Source organism: Saccopteryx leptura, chromosome 2 (assembly GCF_036850995.1).
Source record: "Saccopteryx leptura isolate mSacLep1 chromosome 2, mSacLep1_pri_phased_curated, whole genome shotgun sequence".
In the NCBI taxonomy this organism is placed as follows: Eukaryota; Metazoa; Chordata; class Mammalia; order Chiroptera; family Emballonuridae; genus Saccopteryx; species Saccopteryx leptura.
The window spans coordinates 189,500,317-189,528,171 of NC_089504.1; the positions used below are offsets into that span (position 1 = coordinate 189,500,317).

The window sequence follows — 27,855 nt, forward strand, 5'->3', positions numbered from 1 at the left end:
TGTATGTGCCCTGACCAGGGATCAAACCAGCAACCTCTGTCCTTCAGGAGGACGCTCTAACCAACTGAGCTATCCAGCTGGGGGGGGGGGGGGGGACAGAGAGCTCTTTAAAGCCACACATCAGATTATGTCATTTCCCCCCTGCAAAATAAATAAATAAAAATAAGGACTAATTGATTTTGGCAAAAGTAGTTTTTTTGGGTGTGTTTTTTTTTTGTATTTTTCCGAAGCTGGAAACGGGGAGGCAGTCAGACAGACTCCCGCATGCGCTCGACCAGGATCCACCCGGCATGCCCACCAGGGGGTGATGCTCTGTCCATCTGGGGCGTTGCTCTGCTGCAACCAGAGCCATTCTAGAGCCTGAGGCAGAGGCCACAGAGCCATCCTCAGAGCCTGGGCCAACCTTGCTCCAATGGAGCCCCAGCTGCGGGAGGGGAAGAGAGAGGGGAAGGGGTGGAGAAGCAGATGGGCGCTTCTCCTGTGTGCCCTGGACAGGAATCAAACCCAGGACTCCTGCACGCCAGGCCAACGCTCTACCACACCAGCCAACCAGCTAGGGCCAAAAGTAGCTTTTTGTATTAATTTCATATTTAGTATATGTGAATGTGCATTCCAATTATTTTTCTTTTTAAACCCACAAGGAATTACTGAAGTTCACCACTATCAGGAAGACCCAATTTAATGAGGTTACTGAGTGTTATTTACACTTCCTGTTGTAGTTGTAAGTTATATGTATCTTTTTTTTTTATTTCAGAGAGAGAGGAGAGAGGGCGAGGGGAGCAGGGAGCATCAAGTCGCTTCTCATATGTGCCTTGACTAGGCAAGCCAGGGGTTTCTAACCAGCAACCTCAGCATTCCAGGTCGATGCTTTATCCACTGCACCACCACAGGCTAGGCTGTAGTTCTAAGTTATAAAGCTTAAAGCAGCTACAAGATAAACATGCTTATGAAAATATAATATTCATTCTCAAAAAATACAGTTAGTTCTAGAAAAAGTCATTAAATATTTACTGTTCCTATAAAACAAAACAAATATAATGATCTTTTAACAAACAAATTTATAAATACATACTCTAGATCCTCACCAAAAAATGAGTTAAAACAAAAGAAACAAAATAAAAGTAAAGGGTATAATTAATGACTCCATTACTTATAATCAAGAAAACATACAACAGTTTACATACTTTTAAATTACTTGGATATTTTATGCAATCATTACCAATTTTGGGAGCAAGATTCCACAATTCTACAATTCCGTAGGAACAAATGCAAGGAAATAATTAATAATGGACAGAAAAAATAATTTCATTCTCAACAAATTATCCCTATCCACTCTACAAGTTATGAGATATAAAAAATATTACTTTCCGGCTTGGGTTTTACCATGATGATGTAAAAGAATAAGTAAAAATGACAATAAACTCATCTAGGGCAGGGGTTAGTTTAAGTATCTGCCAACATTCAAAGAGCCACCCAATAAAACACACTGGCAGTTAGTTACATCCAATATCATGTGTATGGCAACCCATCAAGGTAAATTCTGGCCTGGGATCTTCCCAGGAAATAAAACATTCCCTACATAGCATTCTCCTGATTTTCCTCTATTGCTCCACTATAAATGAAGCACAAAAAATAGCAAGAAATTCAGCTACTGCTATAATAAAATTACCTCAGCCAAAAGCAGGTATGAATGTCTTTAACTTAATAATGTAGTAAATGTTGCCTAAAGTACAGTCAATTGCTGGTTATACACACTAGTGAAGAGGAGCAATGAAAAATCAAACTGGACAGATCATCACTCAGCTGCTTAGAGTCAAGACTCCACCCTGCACAACAGTGAGACTTGGCTAACACCCAGAGAAGTAACCAGGACTTAACTAAGAAATAATAGGTCAATTCAGTGGACTCAGGACTCCCCAGACAGGGTTCCCCACAACACAGCTGCCATCCAGGTGAAAATCTGGGCCCTGATTTTAGCTGGACAGCAAAGTGCTCCTCTGTGAGTCAAGAACAAAGACTAGAATGCACTGCAATTAAATGGCTGAGAAGAATTATCTATAAGAAAGTATTCAACTTCATCATTAGAGAACACAGTTTTTATTTATGCCACTCTGGGTATTCTTAATACAATTTTTGAAGGTGAAGAAAACTAATTAATTTTTACTGTACTTTTGTTAGACCTAAACAAAAAATTTTGAATGTGAAAGTATTAAACCTGATTTAAAATATCTGAAAACCAGAAGGACATATCTTAAAGCAAAGTATCAAAAAGAAACAACATTCATTTATTTAATCAACCCAATACTACAGCACTAAATAAAATCTTTTACTCAATGTAAATCACTGACTCTTTTATTCAAAAATATTTTATTAAATATTAGTTCACCTTTGCTCAGTTTGAATTATGTTATAAACCTAGAAAATTCTTTATTTTTAAGCAAGAGAGACAGTCAGACAGATAAGACAGGAAGGGAGAAAAATGAGAAGCATCAACTTGTAGTTGCAGCACTTTAGTTGTTCATTGATTGCTTCTCAAACACACCTTGACCAGAGGGCTTCAGCCAAATCAGTGACCCCTTACTCGAGCCAGCAACACTGGACTCAAGCCAGAGACCTTGGGCTTCAAGCTAGTGACCTTGAGCTTTGAGCCAGTGACCTTTGGGCTCAAGCCAGGAACCATGGGGTCATGTCTATGATCTCACGCTAGCCAGCATCCCTGCGCTCAAGCTGGTGATTCCGCACTCAAGCCAGATGAGCCCACACTCAAGCCAGCTACCTCAGGGTTTCGAACCTGGTTCCTCAATGTCCCAGGTAGATGCTCTATCTGCTGCACCAATACTTCGTCAAGCTAAACCTAGAAAATCTTAATTTAAAAGCAACTTAACAGAGAAGTAGAAAGTAGAGAAAATACCTTTTTTAAAAAAGATTAACTCATTAATTCCTTAGGATTAATAATTAAAAATCCATCTGTTTTGAATGTCCAAGTAAAACTGCTGTTCGTTCCAGTCAAGGACATACCAGTAAAAACAAACAGTGGCCTAGATGAAAGTGTAACTTATCCAGGATTAGACCCAATGCCTGGGCTCCATCTTTATTTTGCATAAATTCTATAAATATATAACACCTAAAGTAAATAAAGAAACAATAGACACATTTATTTAACTGTGTCCTTAGAGAAATACAGATTTTTAAAACAAATTGATAACCTCTTGTATTTATGTACAATGTTCATTTTATACATAATTTATTACCCCATATCGGAGAGCACTTTCAGATTCTCTGTATAAGAACAATGATGCCAACTTTGCTCCTCCAGAATTTTCTTTGATTGATCATGCATGATCTACACCCATTTAAAAACCAGAAGGACGGGGAAAAAATTACCTTGTGAAAAGAGAAGCCATAGACTCACCACACAATTAGAAAGTCATTTCTGCCACCACTATTTGGGTACCTTGGAATTAAGTCTCCTCACCTAACAGAAATAGTAATAACTTCCTAGCCCTACAAATTCTACATCTATACCTCTCCAGAACCTCACAACCACCTCTTAAAGCTATAAATCAAATAAAAATTTTCATTAGATCATTTTCAACACAAAAGAACAAAAGCTCTAGAAAATCAGAGCAAACTAGAGCTCTTCAAGGAAGCAAGCAGAAGCTGACCAAGTAGGCAACAATACCAATGTGAACAAATGGTCAGTTCCTTGAAATGGGTTTAATTTTATTATTCTTTTAGAGCATATTTACATGGAAAATAGCAAGTAGATCCATTTTTTAAGTGAAAGTGAAAAATGATAAAATAAAGTTTTTGATTATATGACTATACATCATGAAACTTATTTACACATATATACCATAATTCAGAAAAAGAATTAGGAGTTCAATTCTCATTTTGCAAATGAAGACACATAGTTCAGAAAGGGTGATTCAGAACTTTCTCTGTGCTATTTTTTTTTTCTTTTTTTTTTTTGTGACAGAGACAGAGAGAGACAGAAAGAGTTGGTCAAAGAGGAACAGAGAGCCAGGAAAGGAGAGAGATGAGAAGCATCAATTCTTTGTTGCGGCACTTTAGTTGTTCATTGATTGCTTTCTCATATGTGCCTTGACTTGGAGGGGGGGGGGCTACAGCAGAGCGAGTGACCCCTTGATCAAGTCAGCGACTTGAGCTCAAGCTGGTGAGCCTTGCTCAAACCAGATGAGCCTGCATTCAAGCTGGCGACCTCGGGTTTCGAACCTGGGTCCTCTGCATCCCAGTTCGACCCTCTATCCACTGCATCACCGCATGGTCAGGCTCTGTGCTATTTCTAATTTGTCATTAATATCACTTCCTATAATTTCAGATTAGTTTCTCCATGATAGAAATGAGACTCAAGCAAGAAGTAATTATTATCGAGCTTAAAGTTCAATCTCTAAATTGAAAATTAGTAAGACTGAATGTATATCAATGTTTCTATAACAGTAACTAGGATCTACTCTAGCAAGCTTTCTAAAATACAGGGTTACGAACTGTGAATATTGTGTATGATGGGAGAATGTATCCATGTCTGGATGGACAGAGAAGGCCTTCTAAGAAAATGTCTTTAAATCAAGACCTCTAAGATGAGTAAAAGATGATGAATGAGAGATAAGAACATTTTAAGCAGAAGCAACCTCTTGTTCAAAGGCCCTAAGAGAACTGTAGAGGAGCTCTAAGTATGACTAAGATTAGAAAGATATGATTAAAAATGCAAAGAGAACCATCAGATCACAGAGGGACTTCCAGCCACATCAACATTTGGATTTCATTCTAAACCATTGAAATAAGGGAGATACTAGCAGATTTGCATTTTGGCTGCCGTATAAAGAACAAATTGAAGATGAACCTCCAAAAAACTATAAAAAGTGTATTTATAATTTGGAAATGACTATTTTTCCTTTTTAAATATTCAGAATCGCATCTGGGCCTCAAGAAACAATTTGTGGCATAACAGCACAGTTAAGAACTTATACTAAGTTCTAATACTATGTTATTTAGCTGACACGATGACACTGGTTGTCAAATACTGAGGTGATAAACCCCAAAATAACAATTTCCACTTATTTAAATGAGTTTTGAGAAATCCAGGAATACCACACACATTTACCAAGATATAAAGGGTTAGAAAAAATTATCAATGAATTTATCACTACTGGTTTCAGTCACCTGAATAGTTAGCAATACCTCATTTCAAATGTTTTCTATTATACAGTTAACAAAAAATATTCCATAAAGTGTAAATTCTTAAGAGAAAAAAAGACATTGTATATAAGAATTAAGTATTATAATTATACTTATTTCATAACTACACATCTCTTTGTCTCTCAAATACAGTATAATCAAAAGTTAATTGAATACTTTTCCAAAAAGCCTCTTATTCTGACAATATTAGATACAGAACTCTTCCAGAGAGGAAGCAAGAAAAAGTCCTTCCTTCTTATATACAGTGCCAAGGACAAAAGTAGGACTAATCAAAAGATTCCCATCAAGACTCCCTGACATCAACTAATATTCACTGATAATCCAGTAAAAGAAAAGTCAGTAGATACAGCCTTGATCTTTGTGAAATGGCACATCTGTCAGGGATCATTCATTTGCCATTCAAAATGACTAACATAAAACATGCCAAAAACTGTGCAATGCAAAATTTTCACTTAAAGTTAACAATGTAATTGTATAAGTCAAAACCAATGAATAGAAAATACTATTTATATATAGAAGTTCAGTCTCTGAATACATAATTCTATAAAGTCAAAATGTGAAGGTAAATGCTCTTTTCTTTTTCTTTTTTCCTCTGTATTTTTCCAAAGTTGGAAATGGGGAGGCAGTCAGACAGACTCCTGCATGCACCCGACTGGGATCCACCCGGCATGCCTACCAGGGGGCGATGCTCTGCCCATCTGGGGCATTGCTCTGTTGCGACCAGAGGCATTCTAGCGCCTGAGGCGGAAGCCAAGGAGCCATCCTCAGCGCCCGGGCCAACTTTGCTTCAATGGAGCCTTGGCTGCGGGAGGGGAAGAGAGAGACAGAGAGGAAGGAGAGGGGGAGGGGTGGAGAAGCAGACGGGCGCCTCTCCTGTGTGCCCTGGCCGGGAATCGAACCGGGGACTCCTGCACACCAGGCCGACGCCCCACCACTGAGCCAACCGGCCAGGGCCGGTAAATGCTCTTTAAAGTAAGTCTTTAAAAAATTTTTAATTTTCTAGCAGTTAGGATGCATATAACAAATGCTTTAAGAATTAGTCTGGAAAAACAAGGCTAAAACTATCTTAATAAATAATCATGAAAGAGTCTTCAAACATAGGTTAAAATATTCTTCTCACAAATTTTTACATGATTTCACCTTTACCATTCTAACAATGTATTATGCTCTAAAAAGAACTATCCTAATCTTCAGCCAGTAATATTTTCAGGCTGATATTATTATTCTCATTTCCTTGAATAATATCCATACTCCAGGGCCATTTTCCTTCTCATATTCAATATCATGCATGCTTGTATCAAGGTTCCTTTCTTCATATCCTGTCACAGTATCAATCACTGACTCCTGTCCACTCAATCCACTTTTGATTTATCAGCCGCCGTCTTTCTGGACTCTATAACTCGACCCAAACCATTTTAACAAGACATTGACAAATAGCACCCAGTATCACATCAACCTGTTCCACTTAGTAAACTAAGAAACAGTAACTGTGACATCTCTGCATAAGTATTCCATTCTATTCCCCAGACTGATGTATATTAATGAGGAGATGGTATTTGAAATGCTTCTTCCACATCAGCATCTAATATGATCAAATTAGGAAATGGGATGATTTATTAAATTTTGTAGGGCTGAAATATTTCTTTATATCACTATATGTGTGGTTTCAGAAAGTGAGCTGTTGCTTTCAATTTTTCTACTGAGGATGTGCCTGCATTTCACAGACGAATTATTGTCTTTAAAAAGATTGCAAGAAGGCAAAATGTTATTAAGCAAATGCTCAGTAAAACAAACTAAATCAGTTTTAAAATTCCTAATTTAATGTAAATCTTGGTTGTTTCACTGAAATTCAGTTTGTGATCTTATTAAGCCATATTTGCATTGTACTGTCTTGCTGTAAGACAGTTTTAAATTATAGCATTACCGAGCAGCTTCACTTCTTCACTTAAGATATGTCCTCAATAAAATAATTGCTCTATAAGCATGCATTTTGTTCTTATTTTCAGGTATGAAACAAAAATAAAGATCAATGGTTTAATAAAAGAATAAAATAAAAACACAAAATCAACTATTTGGGTCACTTCTATACTTTTCATAATTAGATGTTAAATGTTTTTATTAAAGTGTTCCCCAACAAAAGATCAATAACTATGTCAGGAGCAGTTTAAACTTCAAACAATAAATTAGTTTTTCACTATATTTGTATATAAAATGAATATTTAATATGTTCACCAAAATGCAAACTGAAGATGAGAAAGAATAAATGTAAAACTCATCTGTTTTCCATAAAGTTCCTCTTACCTCATCTTCTATTTTCTAGATAGCCATATATTCCAAAAGTCAAACTTTGTTCATGTTTAAATTACAGGAACTTCCAAGTACAAAATCCATATTTAAGTGTAGATGTATAACCTCAGCATATTGGGCTTATATACTCAATAGATTTCTAATGAAGCTACCAATGATTTATTTTGCTTCACAGACTAATCAAAAGGTTATAAATAAATAAATTCTGAAGTAGCTCTGATTTCATTCATTGACTAAAAAATACCTGTAAAACTCAATAGAGCAATACAATACAGGTAGTGTAGGAGGAGGAAAACATTACAAAAACAAGAAATGTATATACATCACCCAAAAGAATTAATTGTGATTCCCAGATATTTACTACTTAGATTTTATTACATGAACATGGATCATTTATTTATTTGATTACTTTTATGTGGAGCAATAACCTTACAATTTCAAAGAAGCTAATTTCACTTTTAAATTTAAAAAAGCAATATCAATCACATTGAAGAAAAACTCCATTGTTAAAATAAAGTACAATCTTTCTCTTTAATACTCAGAAAAGGAGACCAGAAAAATTGAAAACAATAGAAATGCTGTCCTTTGTTCCTTAAATGGGTAACCAAAGCAGATGAAAATAAGAATTAAGCATTTTTAAATCTACTGAATTAGTAAAATATGATAAAAATAGAAGCAAACTCACAAGTATATTGTAGTATGTAGTATATAAAACTAATAATTAAAATAACTTTTTTTTTTTTTTTTCATTTTTCTGAAGCTGGAAACAGGGAGAGACAGTCAGACAGACTCCCGCATGCGCCCAACCGGGATCCACCCGGCACGCCCACCAGGGGCGAAGCTCTGCCCACCAGGGGGCGATGTTCTGCCCCTCCGGGGCGTCGCCATGTTGCGACCAGAGCCACTCTAGCGCCTGAGGCAGAGGCCACAGAGCCATGCCCAGCGCCCGGGCCATCTTTGCTCCAATGAAGCCTTGGCTGCGGGAGGGGAAGAGAGAGACAGAGAGGAAAGCGCGGGGGAGGGGTGGAGAAGCAAATGGGCGCTTCTCCTGTGTGCCCTGGCCGGGAATCGAACCCGGGTCCTCCGCACGCTAGGCCGACGCTCTACCGCTGAGCCAACCGGCCAGGGCTAAAATAACATTTTTACTGACCTTTATAGTTTACAAAATATTTTCAATACACCATTTTACTAGATAAATGGATTTTCAGAAATTGTTACTACTCTCTTTTCAATAACTATTTCTCATTTGTGCTTATAACACATTCTTAATAAAAACTTTTCTAATTTTCTCTAATATCAGTAAGATTAAAACGTATCAAAAATAAGCCAAAATCACTTCGATAAGGCATTTTGACAAAAATCAACATTCTTTTTTTTTTCTAAAAAAAATTATCAGCAAAGAAGAAATATAGAAGGTTCTTCTTCAGTTTTATAAAAGACAATCACAAAAAAACCTACAGCTGCCTGACTGGTGGTGGCACAGAGGACTGAGTGGCAGCCTGGGGCACTGAGGACCCTAATTCAAAACACGCAGGTTGCAGGCTAGAGCACTGGCCTGTCAACTTGAGCTTGGGCTTGCCAGCTTGAGCGTGGGATCATTGATAATATCCCAAGGTTGCTGGCTTGAGCCCAAGGTCCCTGGCCTGACACCCAAGGTCACTGGTTTGATTGAACAAGGGGTTGGTCACTAGCTCAGCTTCAGCAGCTGGTCAAGGCACAAATGAGAAGCAATCAATGAACTGAAGTAACAAAATTACGAGTTAATGCTTCTCATCTCTCTCCTCCCCACCTCTCTCCCTTCCTGTTTCTCTCTAAAAAACCTATAGTTCATCTCAAATTTGAAGGTGACAAGGTAGGTTTTCCTTCAATTAATAGGAAAAATGGCAAGGATGCCCAATCTCATCGCTTTTCTTCAACACTGACCCAAACATCCTAGATAATGCAAAAAGCCAAGAAAACTGAATGAATAAATGACACATAGTTAAAAGAACAAAAGTGAAACTCTCAATTTTCAGGTAATATGATTGCTTTTACAGAAAAATCCTAAGGTGTACTCAAAATATCTATTAGAATTACTGTGAGTAGAAAGGTTACAAGATTTAAAATAAATACTGTATATAAAAACACATAAAAGATATAGTGTATAGCCCTGGCCGGTTGGCTCAGCGGTCGAGCGTTGGCCTGGCATGCGGGGGACCCGGGTTCGATTCCCAGCCAGGGCACATAGGAGAAGCGCCCATTTGCTTCTCCACCCCCCCCTTCCTCTCTGTTTCTCTCTTCCCCTCCTGCAGCCAAGGCTCCATTGGAGCAAAGATGGCCCAGGCGCTGGGGATGGCTCCTTGGCCTCTGCCCCAGGCGCTAGAGTGGCTCTGGTCACGGCAGAGCAACGCCCCGGAGGGGCAGAGCATCGCCCCCTGGTGGGCAGAGCATCGCCCCTGGTGGGCGTGCCGGGTGGATCCCGGTTGGGCGCATGCGGGAGTCTGTCTGACTGTCTCTCCCCGTTTCCAGCTTCAGAAAAATACAAAAAAAAAAAAAAAAAAAGATATAGTGTGTATATATATATATATATATATATAAAATATATAATATAATATACATAAAATATAAAATATTATTATATTTCTATATAATGGCAGCAAATTACGGAAAACTAAAATTTAGAAATAATTCCTTTCCAATATCAAAATATTTAAAATAATTTTTGAAAGGGTATAAAGAGAAAATAAATAAATTAAATAAATAAGTTTAACAAGGAACCTGTAAGACTGCTACACTGAAAACTATAAAACATTGTTGGGAGAAATAAAAAGAATCCAAATAATAGAGAAAGAGACCATGTTTTTAGGTTGGAAGATTTAATTTGTTATAATGTCAATACTCCTATTCTGTTGATTCAATTAAATCTCAAGAAAATGTCCAGTAGGATTATTTGAGAAACTATCAAGCCAATATTAAAATTCACATGGAAATACAAAATATAATTCCTGATTTTAAGACTTATTATACAATTAAAGCAATCAAAATGATGGGGTACTGTTATAAAAACAGGTCAAAGGAACCAAACAGTCTAGAAATCGAATCATTTTCATATAGTCAATCAGAGTTTTAAAAGGGCACCAAGATATAGAGGTGCACCTGAAAATAAGGATGAAGGTAACAACCTAACAGCTGGGTCTGGTCAGCCCTGACTGTGTTCCATCATTGTCTAAAGCAGCTGGTCTTCCCCAGTGTTTCTCATATTCCTTTGATAACAAGCTACAGAACCAGTTTTCTCAAGAGCCGTCGTGTGGGACTATAGGAAGATGGCAGCGGAGTAGGCGGACGTTCAGACGCCCAGCTCTCAGCACCAAACTGGAATAAAAGGGCACCAAGATTACTCTGTAGGAAATTAAAACTTTTTAAAAATGTTGCTAGACCACTGTATGGAAAAAAAGATAAACCTCGTCCCACATCTCATACCATATACAAAAAAATCACTTGAGAGTGATGTCAGCAACATGAAAGAATAAGAAGTCCAGCCCCTATTCACCCTACAAAGAAAACAGCATAAAAATAACATACAGCCCTGCTGGACAGCTTGGTTGGTCAGAGCTTCATCCCAAAGTACAGAGGTTACCAGTTCGATCCCCAGTCAAGGCACATGCAAGAAGAGATCTATGCTCCTCTCTCTCTCAAACAATAAGCTAAATAACATAAATAGCATACAGACCAAAATATCTCTATGAGAACTCCAGAAACCAATAAAGTTGTGGTACCCCAGGCAATTGCAAAGCCAAGAATAACCATATTGAAATGGATAAGAGGAGCCATCACTTTACCCATAACTCTCCCTCTACAAAGCCAGGCACAGATCAGCTTGGCCCAAGGCTTCCTCTTTGGAGGGGGGGGGGGGGGGGCGCGGGGAGAAAAGTGGAACGTGCATCTCCACCATTTCAACTTTAAAAACAGCTGCCCAAGGGCCTGGTGTCTGTCTTTTCTGATTTATAACTCTACAGGAACCACAACAGTTTAGATGACTGGTGGCTGCTAAAACAAGGGAGAAAAACAGTGACTTGTCAGGGAACCAGAGAACCAGTGATACAGCAAAAAGTGGTCAACATAGCTCAGTGCAACCAGAAGATGGTGCCTAACTCAAAGTTTCTAATTTGGGAATAAGGGAGGAGAGTGGAGCATGCATCCAATATTCCAAATTTTTGGAGACTTACCCAAGGCAAAGACATATGTCTTGCCTACTTCAGAATGCTGATGGGGAGTTACCATACTGTGGATGCCTGAGGAGAAAGGAAAGGACAGAAAGGAGAGCAAGGCTCTTGTTGCAGTAGCAACAGGAAACCTCAATTACCACAGGCACACATCAGAGGGAGAAAGAGATTATAAGCTCCTACAAAAGAAGTTGGCAAACTTCAAAATGGGAAATTAAATACACATATCCAGAGAAGTTACAACATCCAGAGTAAACTTTAGAGGTCCCCAAAATCTATAACAGGACTAACTGGTGACAGTTTCTCCTATATGAAACCAGGTGCTAATACTGCAAAACTCATGAAGAAAAAGGGAAAACAGGACCCAACCAAAGTAACAAATCTCCAAATATCAATCTGAAAAGAAAGGCCTATGATTTACCTGAAAAGAATTCAAAATAATTGACTTAAAGACATTCAGAGACATCCATGAGAACATAAATATACAACTAATTAAAATCATTGATATGATTCATGAAGAAAATGAAAATATCAACAAAGAGACAAGCTATAATAAAGAACCAAACAAATAGTAAACTGAAGAATACAATAACTAAATTGAAAAATTCTCTAGAGTGGCTCAACAGCAGACTTGATCAAGCAAACAAAGAACCAACCCATGAACTCAAAGACAAATGTTCTGAAATTATTGAGTCAGAGGAACCAAACAAAGAACAATGGAAAAAAAGAGAAAAAAGCCTAAGAAAATTACGGGTCACAAAAAAGGCAACTAATATATGCATTATGAAAATTCCAAAAGGAGCAGAGAGAGAGAGGGGGAAAAACAAAGAGCTTATTTGAAGAAATAGTAGATTAAAACTTTCCAAATATGAGGAAGAAAAGAGACATCCAAATTCAAATAAAAAACTCCAACTAGGTTGAACCCAAAGAAGCCTACACAAAACAGCAAGAGAAAAGCAACTCACATCAATTACAAGGGCACTTCCATAAAATTATTAGTAGGTTTCTTAGAAGGAACCTTACAGGCCACAGTGGCATAGGATGATATATTAAAAGTGCTATAAGAAAAAATACTGCCAAAGGACAATACTAGATTTGGAAAAATAAGCCTTCAAAAAAGAAAAGGGAAATAAAAGTTTTCCCCAATAAAAAAGAATTGACAAAGTTCATCACCACTAGAACTGCAAGGAGTCCTGAAAGTTAAAATGAAAGGACACTATACAGAAACCCAAAAGCATCTGAAACTACAAAGCTCACTGGTAAAGGTAAATATATAAACAAATATAAAAGTGTTATATGGTAATAGTGGTAGGTAGAGCACTTTTAATTCTGGTATAGAACTGAAAAGACAAAAGTATAAAAAATGATAAAACTATATCAATGCATGTACATTATATAAAGATATAACTATTAAAATGTCAACAATTAAGATAAAGAGTTTACAGAAAATCTTTATACTATCGTAAGTTTTTGTTAAATATGAAATTATCACAAAATTAAGTTTCCTTTGCAGCAGCAATAAGCAGGTAGAATATAAAACAATACCATTGACATTAGCACCCCAAAATTAAGTAAGTACTTAGGTATAAATATAGCCAAATATATATAATATCTTCTTCAGTAAAATTATTAAATTCTGATGAATGAAATTAAAGCAGAACTAAATAACAGAAAAATGTTCCATGTTCATGGATATGAAGACTCAATACTGTTCAAATGAAAGTTCTTCCAAAATTGATCTATCGATTCAGTGCAATTCCAATCAGAATCCAGCAAGTTATTTTATAGATATCAACAAACTGATTCTAAAGTTTATCTGAAAAGACAAAAGATCCAGAATAGCCAACACAATATTGAAGAAGAATAACATTGGAGGACTGACATCATTCAACTTCGAGGCTTAATATAAAGCTACAATAATCAAGACAGTATGGAACTGGAAAATGAAAAAATACAACAATGGAACAGAATGCAGTGTCCAGAAATGGAACCAAATAAATAGTCAGCTGACCTTTGACAAAGGAGCAAAAGTAATACAATGGAACAAAGATAATTTTTTAACAAATAGTGCTGGAAAAGCTGGATATCCACATGCAAAAAAAAAATCCTAGACATTGGCCTTAGATCTTCCACAAAAATTAACTCAAAATGGATTATAGAACTAAGTGTAAAACACAAAACTGTAACAGTCCAATATAAGATAACAGGAAAAATCTAGATGACCTTGACCTTGGATAGGGCAGTTATGTTTTAGATACACCACCAAATGAATAATCCATGAAAGAAATAATAAATAAGCTAGAGTACATGAAAATTTAAAAATTCTTATAAATAGGTAAAGGAGGTCAAAAGTACAAACTTTCAATTATAAAATAATTAAGTTAGGGGAATGTGATATGCAGCACGGTGACTGTAGGTAATAATCCCTGTTGCATATCTGAAAGCTGCAAAGAGAGATCTTAAAGTCCTAATTACCAGAAAAAGAATTTTTAAAAGCAATGAAAATATATAGAATGATGTTAAAGATTTGGAAAATTTTTATAAAATGCCACATACTTTTCCCTTAAAGATATCAGTCACGGCCCTGGCTGGTGGGCTCTGTGGTAGAGCGCCGGCCTGGCCTGTGGAAGTCCTCGGTTCGATTTCTGGTCAGGGTACACAGGAGAAGTGCCTATTTGTTTCTCTACCCCTCCCCCTCTCAGTTCTCTCTCTACCTTTCTCTCTCTTCTCCTTCCCTACTGCAGCCATGGCTCCATTAGAGTGGGTAGGCCCAGGACACTAAGGATGGCTTCATGGCCTCCACCTCAGGCACTAAAAGATGGCTTCAGTTACAATGTAGCAAGAGCCCCAGATAGGCACAGCATCGCCCCCTAGTGGGCTTGCCAGGTGGATCCTGGTGAGGGGGCATGCAGGGTCACTGCCTTCCCTCCTTTCACTAAAAAATAAAAAATAAATATATATATATCACACCAGTCACATACACACACTACTCTGCAAAAGACAATCTCCACAGAATAAGTTGATAAGCCAGAGACTGGGGGAAAACTTTGCAAAAGACACATCTGATAAAGGACCTTGTAAAATACATTAAGACCTCTGAAAACTCAACCTTAAAAAAATAAACAGCCCAATTAAAATATGGGCCAAAGACCTTAAGAAACAACTCACCAAAGGCGACAAACAGATGGCATATAAGCATATGAAAAGGTGTTTCACATCATAAGTCATCAGGGAAATGCAAATTAAAATAATGAGATATCTAAAAACCTATTAAAATGGCCAAAATCCGGCAACACCAAATGCTGGTAAGAATGCAAAGGAATAGGAACTGTCATTCATTGCTTGGGGGGAATGAAAAATGGTATGGCCACTTTGGAAAACAGTTGGGCAGTTTCTCATGAAACAAAACATACTCTTACCATATGACCCAGCAATCAGATTCTTTGGTATTTATCCAAAGGAGCTGAAAACTTATGTCCAGACAAAAACCTACACAGAGATATTTATAGCAGCTTTATTCATGATTGCCAGAACCTGGAAGCAACCAAGATGTCTTTTAGCAGGTGAATAGATAAATAAGCTGTGGTACATCCAGATAATGAAATATGACACAGGAATCCCACCCTTTCCAGAAATCTGAGTTACACCACTTTGCTTTTACCAAAAATGTACATTAGTACACAATGACTTTTATCTAAAATTGAAATCTCATATTTATTTTCATTAGCAAAAACAGGTTCTGATATATGTCTTTCATAAAAGAAAAATGGCATAACTCAAACTTTTGAAAAATGGGGGACACTCTTCTTTTTGCACAATTAGAAAATGTTTTCTAGGAATGTTCTACTTTTGGATTGTGGAAAAACTGCACATTACTACATGGAAGAAGCCAATCTGAAAAGGCTAAATAGTGTATAATTCCAACTATATTACATTCTGGAAAAGGCAAAACTATGAAGACATTAAAAGATTAGTTAGGGAGATGGGGTGAAACAGGCAGAGCATAGTAGTTTTAGGGCAGTGAAATTATTCTGTATGATACTACCCTGAAGAATACATGTCATTACACATTTGTCTAAACCAGCAATTTTTTCAACCTTTTTCATCTCATGACACAAACTAGTTACTAAAATTCTGCAGCATACCAAAAAATACATTTTTTTTGCCAATCAGACTAAAAGAAATAGGTGTAATTTTGATTTATTCACACTGGACAGCTACTGTTGTGTTAACAGCTCTCATTTTTTTATTCGACAATCTAAGGGAAAAGAAGTCAGTGTCCCTGACTAAACAGTCAGGTATTGTATGTTTTAAAAATTCTTGCAGCACACCAGTGTGTCATGGCTCACCAGTCAAAAATCACTGGTCTAAACCTGTAAATACAACACCAAGAGTGCACTATAATGCAAACTATGGACTCTGGGTGATTACGTATAAATGTAGGTTCAATCAATTATGATAAATGTACCACTCTGATGTGGGAGATGCTGATAACAGAGAAAGCTATCCATGTGAGATCAGACAGTATATGGGAAATCACTATACTATACTTTCAATTTTGCTATAAACATAGAACTACTCAAAAAAAAATAAAGTCTTTAAAAAATAATTAACTATAAAACTAGGTTAATAAATACGTAATATATAAGGATATAATTTGTGACATCAATAACAAAGTGAAAGTGGGCAGATGTAGAGTTTTTATATATGATTAAATTAAGTCATTATCAGCTTAAAAGTAGATTTTTCTAATTATAACATGTTTTATATAAGTTCCACGGTGGCCACAAAGAAAAATGCCTATAGAAGATACATAAAAGAAAATGATAAAGAATTTAAGCACATTAATAGGGAAAAAAATCAACAAAAATGAAGGCAGTAAGAGAGGAAAAGAGAGACAAAATAGGTATAAGATAGACAGAAAACAACTAACAAGATAGCAATAATAAAATTTCCATGTCAGTAATTATTTTAAATGGTTTAAACTCTCCAATCCAGATACACACCAGCTGAGAAAAAAAAACAAGATGCAATTATATGTTGTCTACAAGAGACTCACCTTAAATATAAAGATAGAAGTTGGCTGAAAGTAAAAGGATGAAAAAAGATATTCCATGAAAATGGTAACCAAAACAGAGTAGGGGTAAAGATATTTATATAAACAAAGTGGAGTTTAAGTAAAAAACTCACAAGAGGCAAAGAAAACACTGGATAATAATAAAAGGGTCATTTCACCAGGAAGATGTAATTATAAATATATATACACCTAATATCACGAGTATTCAAATATATAAAGCAAACACTGAAAGAATTGAAAAATAGAAGGTGACTAATAAAATGAGATTATAATACTTTTACTTTCAATAATGGATAGAAAACCATACAGAAGATCTATAAGGAGCCCTGGCCGGTTGGCTCAGTGGTAGAGCATCGGCCTAGCATGCAGGAGTCCTGGGTTCAATTCCTGGCCAGGGCACACAGGAGAAGCGCCCATCTGCTTCTCCACCCCTCCCCCTCTCCTTCCTCTCTGTCTCTCTCCTCCTCTCCTGCAGCCAAGGCTCCATTGGAGCAAAGTTGGCCCAGGCGCTGAGGATGGCTCTGTGGCCTCTGCCTCAGGTGCTGGAATGGCTCTGGTTGCAACAGATGGGCAGAGCATAGGCCCCTGGTGGGCGTGCCGGGTGGATCCCAGTTGGGCGCATGCGGGAGTCTGTCTGACTGCCTTCCCGTTTCCAACTTCAGAAAAATACAACAACAAAAAAAAAGATCTATAAGGAAACAGAGGACTTTAACAACACTGTAAATCAATGAGACATAACAGATACAATTGAGTACGCCACCCAACAGCAGCAGAATGCACATGCTTCTCAAGAGCACATGTAACATTTTCCAGGACAGATTACATGTTAGGTCACAAAACAAATCTTAACAAATTTTAAAAGACTGAAAAAGACTGAAATCTTACAAGCTATCTTTTCTGACAACAATGAAATGAAACTAGAAATGAACAGCAGCAGAAAAACTGGATAATCTATAAATATGTGGAAATTAACCTAACTGTTCGAAACCAATGACTCAAAAAAGGAATCATATGGGAAATTAGAATATATCTTGAGACAAAGGAAAATAAAATCATAACATACCAAAATATACAGACTGCAACAAAAGCAGTTTTAAGAGGGTAGTTAATAGCTGGAAATGCCTACATCAAAAAAGATGAGAGATCTCAAATTTTTTTTTTTTTTTTTAATTTTTTTTTTTTTTTTACAGAGACAGAGAGTGAGTCAGAGAGAGGGATAGACAGGGACAGACAGACAGGAACGGAGAGAGATGAGAAGCATCAATCATTAGTTTTTCATTGCACACTGCGACACCTTAGTTGTTCATTGATTACTTTCTCATATGTGCCTTGACCGCGGGTCTTCCGCAGACCGAGTAACCTCTTGCTGGAGCCAGTGACTTTGGGTTCAAGCTGGTGGGCTTTTTGCTCAAACCAGATGAGCCCGTGCTCAAGCTGGTGACCTCAGGGTCTCAAACCTGGGTCTTCTGCATCCCAGTCCAACGCTCTATCCACTACGCCACCACCTGGTCAGGCTAACTTAATATTTCAAGGAACTAGTAAAAGAAGAACGAACTATACCAAAAGTTAGAAGAATGGAGGAATTAATAATGATTAAAGCAGAAATATCAAAATAGGGTATAGAAAAACACTAAAAAAAAGTCAATAAAATTTTTTTCTTGAAATGATCAAAATTGGTAAATCTTTAAACTAAGAAAAAAAGGAAATTCAAAAAACTAAAATCTGACTAATATAAAACCAGAGAAAAGACATTAAAACTGATGCCAAAGAAATAAGACTATGAGACTATGAAGTTAAATACATATTAGATAACAGAATAAATTAGATAACATAGCAGAAATGGATAAATTCCTAAGTACAGTGTGTCTATAAAGTCATGGTGCACTTTTGACTGGTCACAGGAAAGCAACAAAAGATGACAGAAATGTGAAATCTGCACCAAATAAAAGGAAAACCCTCCCAGTTTCTGTAGAATGATGTGGCAGCATGTGCGCATGCGCAGATGATGATGTAACACCGTGTATACAGCAGAGCAGCCCATGGCCATGCCAGTCGAGATGTAGATGTTACAGAGGAAAGTTCAGTGTGTTCTGTGGCTCGCTAAATTCAAATCCGTGACCAAAGTGCAACGTGAATATCAGCACGTTTATAACGAAGCACCACCACATAGAAATAACATTACTCGGTAGAATAAGCAGTTGAAGGAAACTGGCAGTTTGGTGGAGAAACCCCGTTCTGGTAGGCCATCAGTCAGTGACGAGTCTGTAGAGGCTATATGGGATAGCTACCTAAGGAGCCCTAAAAAATCTGTGCATGAGCCCACATCAAACTACACTGAATAGGTATGAAACTGGGAGAGTTTTCCTTTTATTTGGTGCAGATTTCTATCGTCTTTTGTTGCTTTCCTGTGACCGGTCAAAAGTGCACCATGACTTTACAGACACACTGTATATCTAAAGGAAATGAAAACAGGATCTTAAAGCAACATCTGGGCTCCCATATTCATTGCAGCATTATTCATAACAGCCAAGATATGGAAACAACCTAAGTATCTATCCACAGACGAATGGATAAGGAAGACATGATACACACAGCACACACACAAATACAACAATATTACTCAGCCAGGAGAGAGAAGGAAATCCTGCCAATTGCAACATGTATGAACCCCAAGGGCATTATGCTAAGTGAAATAACTCAGACAAAGAAGGACAATTATTGTATGATATCACTTATATGTGGAATCTAAAAAAGTAATACTCAAAAACAGAGACTAACCCTGGCTGGCTTTCTCAGTGGTAGAGCGTCAGCCTGGCGTGCGGGAGTCCCGGGTTCGATTCCCAGCCAGGGCACACAGGAGAAGTGCCCATCTGCTTCTCCACCCTTTCCCCTCTCCTATCTCTCTATCTCTCTCTTCCCCTCCCACAGCCAAGGCTCCACTGGAGTAAAGTTGGCCCAGGCACTGAGGATGGCTCTGTGGCCTCTGCCTCAGGCGCTAGAATGGCTCCGGTTGCAACAGAGCAACAGCCCAGATGGGCAGAGCATCGTCCCCTGGTGGGCGTGCCAGGTGGATCCCGGTCCGGCGCATGCAGGAGTCTATCTCTCTGCCTCCCTGCTTCGCATTTAGGAAAAATACAAAAATAAAAATACAGAGACTAAAGTGGTGGTGTTTACCAGGTCTGAGGAGTGGGGGGAAAGAATACAAACTTCCATTTATAAAATAAATAAGTTCTGGGAATCAAATGTACAACATGGTAATTATAGTTAGTAGCATTGTGTTATATGCATACTTAAGTTTCTAAGATAAATTTTAAATGTTTTAAATGTAGTTACCACAAAAAAGAAATAGTGATTATGCGATGTGATGGAGGTGTTATTAGCTAAGGCTATGGTAGTAAAAACTTCTGCAGTTATATAAGTATCAAATCCACACGCTACATACCTTAAACTTACATTATAAGTCATTTATATCTCAATAAAGCTGGAAAAAATAAAGACTTCTATAGACTTCATATATAGAAACGGTAACTATTTATATATTATAATGATAGGAAAAATCTTATCTACATCATCTGGAGGTAAGGAAAGAATTTTTCTATGTTATGAATAGAAGGAAAGAAGAATGATAAATTTAACCACATAAAACAAAAAAACTTCTGTATGGCCAATACATATAATTAACAAAGTCAGAAGACAACTGAGAAACTAAGAGAAAATAATTGCTGTATGTGTCACAGTTAAAGAACTAATATTTGAGGACAGTGCATTACAAAGCAATAAATATCTGATGTGGCATACCTTCTTGTTCTACTTTTTGACCTAGACCTCTGAACTCTATAGGATTTCCCTCGACCCCTTGAACGACTTCGACTTCGTTTTCTTCTAGAGCCATAAGAAGAGCTACTGCTTGATCGATGCCTGCGTCTGAAATAAAATATAATCAAGTGTCATTGCTATAAAAAAAATTAAATGAGCTTTCAGGAGAAGTCATCTGGATTCTAAAGAATCATCTCATTTTCACTGTCTTATGCCTTTCTAAAAGCAAATTGAGAAAATGTTATTCCTCTTGAACAGTCAGATTACTGATGTAATAATTTAGTGACTGAATCAGCTATAGATTAAGACAGTAGGGGGTACTAAGTAGTATACAATACTTCCAAATAATATCAGATAATATACTATGAGAACTATAATGGTTTATCTCTACCTGTCTACAAAGAATAGACAAAGGAGGAAGACACTGAACCCACGGGCTGGGCCTAAGTAAAAAAATAACTCTAGGTTGAGACTTAACCCTCATAAGTATATAACTACTAAAAGAGAAATTGTTTACCAAGAAAAATTAAAAATACAGAAGTATAAGAACTTTAAAGATTGTCACTCTCTTTACTAAGTAAGTAAAAATTATTAAAATCACCTCCTATCATAAGAATGTGAGCGAGGCTGAAGATCTCTGGACCAAGATCTTGACTTTGACCTTGATTTCCTTCCCCCTTTCCTGCGGCTATAAGTTCTACTATCTGAAGAACTACTTGAAGATGACCGTCTACGGTGTTTCTTTTTTCTCTTGCTTCTGCTTTCTTCTTCAGTATCTGATGAACGGTGTCCCATTTCTACAAGTTCAAATTCAAAAAAAATTACTAACACATGGTACCATGGATGAAATGAAATAGTACAAATTTTTTTTTTAACTTTTTAAGAATTTTTAAAGCCTTAAAGTAAAATTTTAAATATACCTCTATACTTGATAAGAATACAACAAACAGCTGTAGTGTAGTACATCTTCCAGGATTATGAATAAACTGTTTTCATAATTTATGAACAAATTAAATTTGTCCTCAAACTTCAAATGTCACTCAAGAGAGTCAATCCTAAGGACAGCTATTATAACAATTTTGTTAATATTTTAAGTTGCATTTATCATTAATTATATAATATTTGCTTTCACTTTTCACCTAATCTTTCACTTTGACATTACCTAAAGAGAAAATATTTTACTATCTTTTAGAATTACATTTTTCTAACTAAAAAAATCTAAATTTTTTTCTTTTTGTATTTTTCCGAAGTTAGAAGCAGGGAGGCATTCAGACAGACTTCTGCATGCACTGGACGTGGATCTACCCGGCATACCCACCAGGGGGTGATGCTCTGCCCATCTGGGGTGTTCTCTGTTGCAGCCAGAGCCATTCTAGCACCTGAGGAAGAGGCCATGGAGCCATCTTCAGTTCCTGGGCCAATTTTGCTCCAATGGAGCCTTGAGAGACACAGAAGAAGGAGAAGGGGAAGGGTGAAGAAGCAGATGGGCACTTCTCCTGTGTGCCCTGGCCATGAATCGAACTCAGGACTTCCACACGCCGGGCCAATGCTCTACCACTGAGCCAACCGGCCAGGACCAAAAATCTAAATTTTTAAATGATAAAGAACTCATAAGTCACCAGCAAAATACAAAGTGAAATAAGATACTATCATCATTTTATTTGTGAAATTTGGGGGAGAAAATGTTAACAACTTAAGTACCAAAGTAAATGGAGTTATTGTGAAGTCTGTTAACTTTACATATTGCTAGTACCCCTATATGAAGTGGTGGTATAATCCTTCCAGAAAGCAATTAACAACTTAAGTAAAGAGTCATAAAAATGTTGATGCTTTTTTTGTTGTTACTGATCCTTTTTTGAACAAAGCAATTCTATTCTAGGACTATATCTAAAATGTTTTTCTTGAAAAAAAAAAGAGAAAGAAAGAAAGCCTAACCTGGCAGTGGTGTAGTGGATAGAGTTTCAGCCTGGGATGCAGAAGACTCAGGTTCAAAACTCTCAGGTTGCCGGCTTGAGCACAGGCTCATCCAGCTTGAGCGTAGGGTCACTGGCTTGAGAATGGGATCATAGACATGGCCCCATGATCACTGGCTTGAACCAAAGTCACTGGCTTGAGCAAGGGGTCACTGGCTCAGCTATAGCCCAACCCCCCCCCCCAACTCATGCTCATATAAGAAAGCAGTCAATAAATAACTACGGTGCACAGCAAAGAATTGATGCTTCTCATCTCTCCACCTTACTGTCTATCCCTATCTGTCCTCTGTCTTTCTCACTAAAAAAAAAAGATGTAATATTTGATATATCCACTATACCATTATAAAAACCATAACTATAATGACTAAAATTTTTAAAAATATCAGCATATGGATAAGAGCAAAAATAAAAATTAGTAATATTTAAATGATGAGACTGGGTAATTGTTTTCTTTTTTTAAACTATTTTCTATATGGCTATAGTAATGTTTGTACATTTAGTATACAAAAGGAAAAAAACATATAAAAAAAGAACTTAAGATTTTTAATATTTAAGAATCACCTTAGCTAATAAGAAACTTATTTATCCTACTTTAAAGTTAGCCTTTAGATTCTCATATGCAATTGTAAAGCCACTATCACAGCCACCTGGCCCATGCAGGTTCACATTTGATTTGGACAGACGGTAATGAAACAATAGAGCCAAGAACTGGTGGGCCATCATCTTTATCCTAGTTTGCACACGGCGGGCAAGAAATACACACAGTGGGAAAACACTTGCCTTTCCAAGCTCCCAAAGCCACTGACTTATCCGAGTTTCCTAGAATCAAAGGTTTCTACCTCACCAGCCTTATTCACCTCTGTTCCCCATTTCCTTCTCTCTGCACAAACTCTGCACAACTGGCTTCTCCTTCAGCACTCCACCATCTTGGCTGCTTCTCCTCCCCTCCATGTGGCCTTTCTCTGCTCTCCTGCAGCATGGACTCCTCTGCCCCATTTTATAGTGTAGAAATCAAAACCTTTAATCCAATACACAAACAAGGAAGTCTCTGATACAAAGTCATTTATCTGAGGCATAATGGGATTCCTCAAAATGGTGGGAAAGGCTGTCTTAAAACTAAGCCTTAGGCTATAACAACCTTGCCTGCTTACAGCCTGTCCCCCACACCCAATGCAAACTATAAGTGAGCAAACATATATATCATATTTACAAACTTATTTGACCAACAGCAATCTTTTTTTTTTACTGACATAGTTATTAGATATCTTTCAATGTCACATAGAGGCAAGGTCCACCCTATATAATGGTAAGATAAGTGGTTAATGGATCAAATAAATAAAAATCTCACACTTTCTTTTAATACTTATTCAAAATAAGTTAAATATCATCACTATAAACAAAGCAAAATGTTAAATTACAGCTGTGTTTTCAAAACTGCCAGGTGAAATTTCCCCTCACTAACTCTAACTGAAAAAATTGCTGTTAGGATTTAATTCAAAATTTTATGCAATTTACCTAGAGCCAGAATTAGACTTTAAATATAGATCTGAACCTCCAAGATGTTCATATTTCTAACATTTTATAGTTCAGCAAAATATTTAGAAGAATTTGTTTTGAAACTTTCAGCAAATCACAAGCATATCTAAGATAGTTTCCTCACTGAAAAATGAAACTTCCAGCTTCAAAATACTATGACTATGAAATGATACATAAACACAGTATATATGTACATATACACATATATTTAAATACATGTGTACAGGGGGTCCTGGAGTTACAACACAGTTTCGCTCCTACAACAGTGACATAACCCAAATTTTGGTGTAAGTTGAAACACACATGCTTAAAGAAGACAGAAGATGGCGACGGAGTAGGCAGACATTCCAACTGCCACCTCCCAGGACCAAATTGGATTACAACTTATTTAAGAACAATCATCTTGAAAAACTAACTTTGGACTAAACGAAGAGGAGTCAATAACCAAGGATCACAGAAGAAGCCACACTGAGACTAGTAGGAAGGGCGGAGACGCGGACAGGACTGCCCTGCTCCCAGAAGTAAGTAGTGACTGAGGGTCCAAAGGGAGTCACTGCAAGGAGGGGCGCCCTAGGAGGTGTGGGTGTTCAGCCCCAAGCCCGAGCCCCAGCCTAAAGCCCCAGAGCCTAGGTCAGGCACCCACACAGAATTTGGCGATGAAAAGAGCCGGGTTTCTGCCAGCAAGAAAGAGACAGATCTCTCAAAGATGAACACGCAGACTCTGTCTTAAAGGGCCTGCGAAGAAAATCCCATTCACAGCAGCCACTTACCTGTGATTCTGCTGGAGGAAGAGCTGAGAGGACACGAGTTACATGAGGAGAATGTAAAGTTGGAGGCCTAGGGAAAGACACTGTGGGGGATGCCATCAGTATTGAGTCATTCTCCCATACTGCAGTCACTGTCTTTCTTGGGTGGAGCACACCCCTCTGAGAGGCATCAGGCTGGGGGGGAGCAAGTGCCCTGCCCCTTGGGAGTCTCTTCTACCCCAGTCATGTCGAGGGGTAGTTTCTGAGATGCCAGGAAGCAATGGGTACGTCAGTGACTCATTATTCTGGTGTTGAGGCCAGAGCTTACCCATGCTCCCGACTCTAAGACTGGTGCTTCCACCTCAAGGGAGATTCAGTAGAAACTGTCTGGAGAACGGGTAGACCACACCTCTGGGTCTCACCAGGGGACTCCTGGGAACAAACCATACTGAGGAATTTGAACAAAGTCTGCATAGACTGACACCTGGGGCCTAGGGACAGAGCCACACCCACCATCCATCCTAATCCCTAAATTGCCCCAGGCTCTATACTCTACCAGAGGTTTTTCAGTGGCCTAGTCCAGCTAGCATAAAGAGGCTGCAAGAGGTGGGACTCAGGGAATCTTGGACTTTTAAGGACTTTCCCCCAGGCCTAGAGTGGTTAAAAGGCAACCTAGGTGATCAGCTAGTATTTCCATATACAACTGGGCCCAGCAGAGGCAGCCACAAACTCTGAATTGCTTATAACTCCAAGAAGACTGCTGAGGGCCAGTCACGGGCAGTGTCACCCACTGGTCTGTGCCAGGTCCCTGCAGGGAGGCCTGGGGCTGGCACATCCAATGGCCAGCTGCAGAGAGCATCAGTTCTGGACCTAACAACTCTTGCTAAAATGGTATCCTAAGGAAGGGCTCCTCACACCGGGCCCAGCTAAGGCGAGTTTTGCTCTCTGTGATCAGCACCTGCACAGCGGGTCATGTGCATTGAATTGGGTAGAGCTTCACAGTCAGCCAGCCTGGGTGCTGGATATCCTGCCCTGCTGGGATAGACTCCAAAGGGGGAAAGAAGAGAGGCCTGGAACAAGGACATTTAAAGAGTGGGTCCCTGTAAGCATACTGTTGGATCTGCTTGAGGGGCTTAGCCATATTTGGGGAGGGAGGGGGTCACATTCATCCCCAGAAGAGAAATCTCTCAGTCTTCTTCCCTGAGACCAGTCTCACCAGCTATAAAAACTTCTGGGACGTCAGAGAAATGGCGCCGGGAGGAGCGCGACTGACAAATCTCCCCAAAATTTCAACAAGTTCATCAACCAGAGACAGAAAAATCTATCCTTGGAGCATCTGGGAGTCCCACATACTGAAAACAAAGGTATGACCGAGCGAAATATTGACTAAATATATAATCAACCCTGAAGGAAATAAGACGGAGAAAGGAACATTCTACCTTCCTCAATAACCTGAGCAAAGGCTGCTTTCACTGGGAACTGAGAGTAGGGGGGTGTAAGGGTGTGAAGGAAGCTAGGCTGCGGCACCTACGTTCTTTCAAGCTGAGGAAAGAGTTTGCCTGTAGCGAATCAGCCCTGGCGAGTTAATGCCTGTGCCACATGAGGAGTGCTCCAAAGCGAACTTCCTGCGGGGAGTGCACCAAAGTGAACTTCCCTACGCCCAAGCTTCTCTGGGCGGGCGGGGTGCCTCACAAAGCCATTCAAGCTAACAATCAAGCATGGGGGAGGGGCACGCAGGCAGCTTGCAGTCCTTTCTGTAGCAGATCGGTGGATCCAATCACTGAAATTAGCTTAACCCACAGTCGGCTCACCTCCCAACTGACCTACACAGCTCTAATTGACAAGATCTCTCTCAGTTCAGTGATCTAAGACAAGAGGCGTAATATTTTTTTAGTGCCTCTTGCTAAAGGGGTGGGGGCAACTTCTGATTGGCAGAGCTTTCATACTCAGGGATATATGCTAAAAAGAGAGACTTGTCAGATGTTAAGACCTCCTGTACTGCAGGCAGCGACTAGGGCATCTTCTTCCCAGCCAAAACAGGTTACAAAGTGCAAAAACCCTGGGGAGAGTGGTCCCACACAGTGCTAGGCATGCTGAACTGGCCTGGAGGCTCATAGAAAGTCACCTTGCAAGCAATTGGCTCCCACTCCAGCCCGATTACGCTGGCGGCTATGACTGACAGAGCCTTACCCAGAGCCCTGCACTGAGTGGGGATAGAGTGGGGATTTGCCAGCTCTTTGAGCCTCTTACTCCCCAGGCAGAGGCAGCGGCAGCCTCATAGCTGGATCATTAGGCTGCTAATTCAGGAAGGAGAGACTAGGAGAGAGGCTCCGGGAATACAGACTCTCTCATTGTCGGAGCCTGCAAACGCTAACAAGCCTTGACTACCAACGAGACTGAAGCCTAATATATGGCATCGCCGTAGAGTCTCATCAATTGCAAATCTCTACCTAAACATGCCACAGGGGCAGAGTCTGGGGTACAGAGCCACCGACCAGAAAGAGGAGGAAAGAAAAAGAAGTTAACCTCTCAAAATCAAGAAAAGTCCACAGACTTTATAACTTGTCCCACTATTTTTGTTTCCTTCATCTTCTGGCCTTTATTATTATTATTTCATTTTCCTCAAACTCGGTTCTTTTATTCTCTGCCTGTCTTATTCTTTCCTCTTCTTTAACTACACTACCCATAAGTGATACATTTCCCATTTTATTTTTCTTCTTCTTCCTTACTCTCCATGAGGGTTACACTCCAAAACCCTTAACTCTCTCTCTCTCTCTCTCTTTGTTTTATTTTCTTTTTTCTTCTTTTCCTTTTCCCCCTCTCTATTAGTTTCTTCTTTTCTCGTTTTACTTTTCCTCTCATTCAATCCTCAATCACGAACAAATTATTTTATTTGGGACTCAAGTTTTTTCTTTGTGGCATTTTGGGTGATTTTTACTTCGCTTTTTAACTCATTAGCATTCCTCCCAACCCAGGCT

At 38.5% G+C, this 27,855-nt stretch overlaps 1 protein-coding gene across 3 annotated transcripts in view; it reads right to left on the minus strand.

Moving 5' to 3' along the window:
• Positions 1-27,855, minus strand: part of RSRC1 (arginine and serine rich coiled-coil 1) — a 559,643-nt gene that overhangs the window by 512,132 nt on the left and 19,656 nt on the right. For all 3 annotated transcript variants that reach the window (XM_066369858.1, XM_066369856.1, XM_066369857.1), the window contains exons 2-3: positions 21,224-21,419; positions 20,605-20,730 (exon numbers count right to left, since the gene is read on the minus strand). In XM_066369858.1, the coding sequence (XP_066225955.1) occupies positions 20,605-20,730; positions 21,224-21,417 (320 nt within the window). In that variant the 5' untranslated portion in view covers positions 21,418-21,419. The remainder of the gene's footprint in view (positions 1-20,604; positions 20,731-21,223; positions 21,420-27,855) is intronic.